The sequence below is a fragment of the Sardina pilchardus genome, chromosome 14 (assembly GCF_963854185.1).
Source record: "Sardina pilchardus chromosome 14, fSarPil1.1, whole genome shotgun sequence".
Taxonomy (NCBI): Eukaryota; Metazoa; Chordata; class Actinopteri; order Clupeiformes; family Clupeidae; genus Sardina; species Sardina pilchardus.
The window spans coordinates 20,453,734-20,458,733 of record NC_085007.1 but is presented as its reverse complement, the minus strand read 5'-3'; the positions used below and the strand labels follow the sequence as shown (position 1 = coordinate 20,458,733).

General features: G+C 43.7%; 1 protein-coding gene across 1 annotated transcript in view; it reads right to left on the bottom strand.

Annotated features, from left to right (window-relative positions):
* The window catches only part of si:dkey-112m2.1 (transmembrane protein 132D), a 131,952-nt gene that overhangs the window by 22,909 nt on the left and 104,043 nt on the right, over positions 1-5,000 (bottom strand). The window contains exon 5 of the mRNA XM_062554892.1: positions 1,370-1,513. Within this exon, the coding sequence (XP_062410876.1) occupies positions 1,370-1,513 (144 nt within the window). The remainder of the gene's footprint in view (positions 1-1,369; positions 1,514-5,000) is intronic.

Below are 5,000 nucleotides of genomic sequence, written 5' to 3'. Positions count from 1 at the left end.
AAACTGTTCCAAACACGGGGGCAGTCACCGGCACTGGGGCGACCTGCGACTTCCTCCCCCTTTCATCGGGGAATTGACACCTCTACATCTGGCACGCTGTCCGATGCAAGAGGTGACAAGTTGTCTGCGAGCCTGAACATGTCCATACATGCGTCACCACACTCAACACCTCCAGACAACCACACGAGAGAAGAGGGGGAAGAAGCCCCATTGTGGCCAGCAACAGGCATCAGGGAGTGAGAGTGCCTCAGTGGAGACCACTGCGAGTCTGGGAGGACAAAACTCTCCGACAATGTGTACAGACTCTTTGGAACTTCATTTTTGATTCAGGCAAAACACTACTTGTGCGGAGGGATTTGCAAGCAACTCCTGAAAAGCTCCAGTGTTACTTCTGCAAATCCCAAGTAGCAGTGCTTCACCTGAATGAGAATGTAGTTCCAAGTACTGTATGTACATGCTTAGAAAATGGCTGTGTTTCATTTTACATTGGAAGTTGCTTGCATAGTAATTATACTGATCACGACATGTAAATAGAGAAATGTTGGTGCTATTTTGTCACTATTGGGAGCTGTAGGATAACTGCTGTCCACGTCGAGGCGTTGTGCTAACCTAGGCTAGCGGTGGGTGTGTCAGACCGAGTTATTGCACACACAGAGACAAGAACGATTAAGCTATCTTATTCAGTTACAGTGAATAAGCCAATAAGCCACACATACCGTAGGTATAATGTATAGAGGGAATGCATCGACAGCAGTCTGTAGAAAAAGAATCTCTGAAAACCTGTAGTGTAGGAATCTAACGAAACGGGTGTACAAACAAACGAGTGTGCCGCACTCAAGTCGGTATCTGTGTTCAGGTGCCTTCAGACTACTACTACAGAGCATACATTCATCTACAGACATTTGCAAGCGTTGGGCTATTTCTGTTTCAATGCTTTCGTGAAACACTGCAAAAAAAACAATGATGGATTTTTACAAACTACGGGGTAGTACAAACCACAATAATCAATCACTCTAAATATGGTAATGGTAAGTGGTGAACAAAAATCCTTTTTAACAGCTTATCATCAGCATGCCAGTAACGCAAAGCCAATGGTTAGACCCCTGCTGCAAAGCCTTACTTTACAAAAGAAAAGTATAGCCACTTTGAGTTCAGCAGGTAAAAAAAGAACAACCTTGAGCTTTCAAACTATTGCAACTTCCATCCCCGGAAAAAGTCAGACCACACTGTTGGCCAAGCATGTTTATGTTTGTGTGTGCACATATGCCCCCGGGTAGCCTATGCCCACTCGTCTCTGGATCAGAGGAGGTCAGAAAGCCACAATGGATTCCCGTCATCAGAGACTCAAAGGTTCGGGCCTCTTACTGACCTTGACCACATCTTCATCAGTTGAACGGCACTCCACCGACTCGGTCACATCAGTCACTGACCCATCAGTCCCCACGGTAACCACTTTCACTGGTACGGCCACGGTTCTGCCGGTGAGCACTGCTGTGTTCAATATCTCTGTGTCCTGGAGAGACATGGAGAGAGAGAGAGAGAGAGAGAGAGAGAGAGAGAGAGAGAGAGAGAGAAGAAAGAAACCCACAATTATCAACTTGTATTGCATTTGCAACATCATTCTAATTCATTGTACTTCTTTATATGGCATTAATGATCATCATTTTATAAAGTACTTACATAGTAATAGAGAGTAATAAAATGATAACAAACGTGACATACAAACATTTTTTGTATGTCACGTATTTTTTAGATGCACTCGTAACACTCATATAGACAAGGACACAAGGATACAAGGATGTTTATTTGTCACATGCATATGATTACTAATGTAAAGAATGCAGTGAAATTGTCAGTTCCTTCGCCTATTAGAACAGTACAATCTAACCTAGTACAATCAAAAATAACATTGCATTTGCAAAGCATGGCGAGGGAGGACATGGCACACATTTCAGGGCATTGTTGTTTTCATGGTTGTACAGCGATCTGGGACACCTTATTTAGCTACGTCCTCAAGCTGTTCCTGTGGCAGAGAGTTTTCCGGAACAGACCGCGCGCTACCGACACAAGTTCTGTGATAAAAAAAAAAGAAAAGCCAAGTGCAGTTTTGTCCGTGTACTTTGGAGTAACAGGCAAGCACTTCCTTCACGCTGCGTCCGCACATCTGTCGAACACTTATAAAGCTCTCTCGGTGCGACTCCTCCCCTCGGTATGGGGAGCAAAGGCGCTTCTCTTGATGATACAGCGGCTTGAACAAAAGGGAGCAAGGAGCTAATTAGATCAATTAAGACGGGCGCGTGTAATCCTTCGGCTCGCCATGCTAATGAGGGAAGGTGCTAGAGCTGCCGCGTGCGCGCGTGCGTGTGTGCGTGCGTGTGTGTGTACGCCCGCCCACCCGCCGCCCAGGCCCTCTCTGTTCATCACAGCTTACGCGCAACAAAAGAGTCCTAAGACGTCTAAAGCTCCGCGTGGGAATGAGTGTGCACGTGTGTGTGTGTGTGTGTGTGTGTGTGTGTGTGTGTGTATGAGTGTGTGTGCATGAATGTGTGTGTGGATGAGTGTGTGTGTATGAATGTTTGTGTGCGAGAGTGAGACCATGTGTGTGTGTATGTCTGTGTGTGTATGAGAGTGTGTGAGACAGTGTGTGTGTGTGTGTGTGTGTGTGTGTGTGTGTGTGTGTGTGTCTCTCTCTGTGTGTGCAGTGTGTGTCTGTCTGTGTGTGTGTGAGCATATGAATATATGTGTGTGAGGTGTGTTCCAGACACTGGTCTTTTAGTTCCTCATAGGGACGGCTTCTTTGTTATCACTGCCGCCTCTACTACTCCCCCCACCTCCACTCTCCTAAGGAGAGAAGACAGATAACATTATTTAATCCCCAACTGTGGATAATGGAATTTTGAGCTTGTTAATAGAACTGAGGCTTTTTTTTCTTTGTCTTCTTTTTCTTTTTCTTCTCTTTTTTTTCGTCGAATAAGGACCATCTCCGTTTAGGCTCAGCTTGAGAAAAGGATCTTTACTTCACTCGTTTTTATTTGAATGTAATACAATTTAGAAAGAGGGGGATTTCCTTTCCGTCTTTTGCTTTTTGTCTATCTCGCCACTATTCTTTTCATCAGGGGACAGGATTGCATGGCTATACTCATCTAATCTCTGTATCTAATATTTGCATGCACAATCCGAATATGTCAATCCCTTTCAGTCAGTCTGGGTGATGAGACCGGGCGAAGGGAACCTGAGCTGGCATTCACCTGTAAAGTCGAGACAGGGCTTTGACAGGGTGTTATCGTCAGTGTTTGATTAGCTGTGAAAACATTAATTTATCAGGACTTGGAAAAGACCACAGATAAATAGTCTGGCTAGAATAAGGGGTGGAAAAGCTTTACCCATCCTTTCTCCTCCTTTCTTGCTTTCTATCTCATTTTCTCTCTCTCCTTTTCTCTCCCTGGCTCTCTATCTCTCTCTCGCACACTCTCTATACGGTGCAATACTAGCACGCCATACCACAATGTTCAGTCGCTTGGCGTAAATGTAAATAAATTCAAAGAGGCAACGCAGCTTTTCAACCGGTGCAGGAGCTTTTAGAAAAGCCTGTCAATGTGTCCATTCAGAAAGTGAGAAATGAACACTTGAGCCCCAAGATTAGCCCACGAATTAAGACAAACCCCCCCTCTGCTGTGGCATGGCAGCCTTCCAGATTGTGTAAGAGGAGAGAGAAGGAGAGAAGCACAGAGAGGAGAAGAGGAGAGGTGCTTATTTATACCTCAGCTATACCACTGTCTCTCTCCTTTCTCTCCTCAACAGTCTAAGTGATCAATGTTTGCTTTTATCGCTTGAATTACCCAATGCTATGTCATGTATGATCTAGAAAGTTACTTTCAGACTTTCGTACTGTACTTGTCCACAGATGTGAGGAATGTCATGAATGTACACAAAGGAATGCCACGCAGACAACCTTTGTAGAACCATGACATCATGAAATGCGTACAGTATGTGGATAGAATAATAAAAAATAAATAGCTTTAATACTAGAGAAGGGAGAAGAACCGAGGAGAATATAAAACAAGCGAAGAGAGCAGAAAGATGACCACTGTGGGAGATTTCAGCCGGAATAGCTCGCTCCAAAATGTCTAGAGAGCCTGAAGACCTCTGGCTGCTAAATTGCCGAGGACTCTACGAGACTCGCCAGAGGTAGAAGATGGTAGGGTAAGGCTAAAGATAACTACTGGGCTGGTCATACCTGTCTTTTGACACCAGTAGGCGAGAGGCTAGTTGGGGATGGTGGATGGTAGATTGTGGATCCCCCCCAAAAATTATAATCACACTTCAGTTGAGGGAGGAATTTAAATCAATGTCATTATAGTTATCACTCTTCAGAATGCTCTCAAATATTCAACAGAAATGAATGGCCATCCCTACATTTAAGGATCTTAAGATATGTTTTGATAATGACAGTTTAAATGGAATAACGACTGCTGCCGTTTGGTATTTATTTCACACCTTTTATGAGTAGTCAGTTCAATTATCTTCACATTCACACGTTCATTGTAATTCGAACAGGTAATGTGTTGCTATGCAACACCTGCAACACGTTCTACGTTCTGATGATTTCCCATGGAACTGCAAATATTTAAAGAATTTTCTTTTATCGTTTTGACATCTAGCCATATGATAAGTGAACACATACTCTGCTGGGTTTTTTTCATGGAAAATGAATAGTTTCCAGGGCCTCCATTGCATGTCTAGATGTTCATTTGATTGCAGACTTGCATTGTTCCTTACGTTAACAGCACTGTGGACACATACCGGTCATTTTCACTCCACTTTATGAAGCTTGATATTCTGTAACCTGGCAACTGCTGCAATTACCCCCTTAAGAAATTAGATGGGCTCTCAAAGAGAGACCAACAATCTCTAGTTGAAAATTGCATGTCACTGAAGCATATCTGGAGTAGCGAATGTGGTGACATAATTTTATCACATCTTTTTTTTCTCTCTCTCTC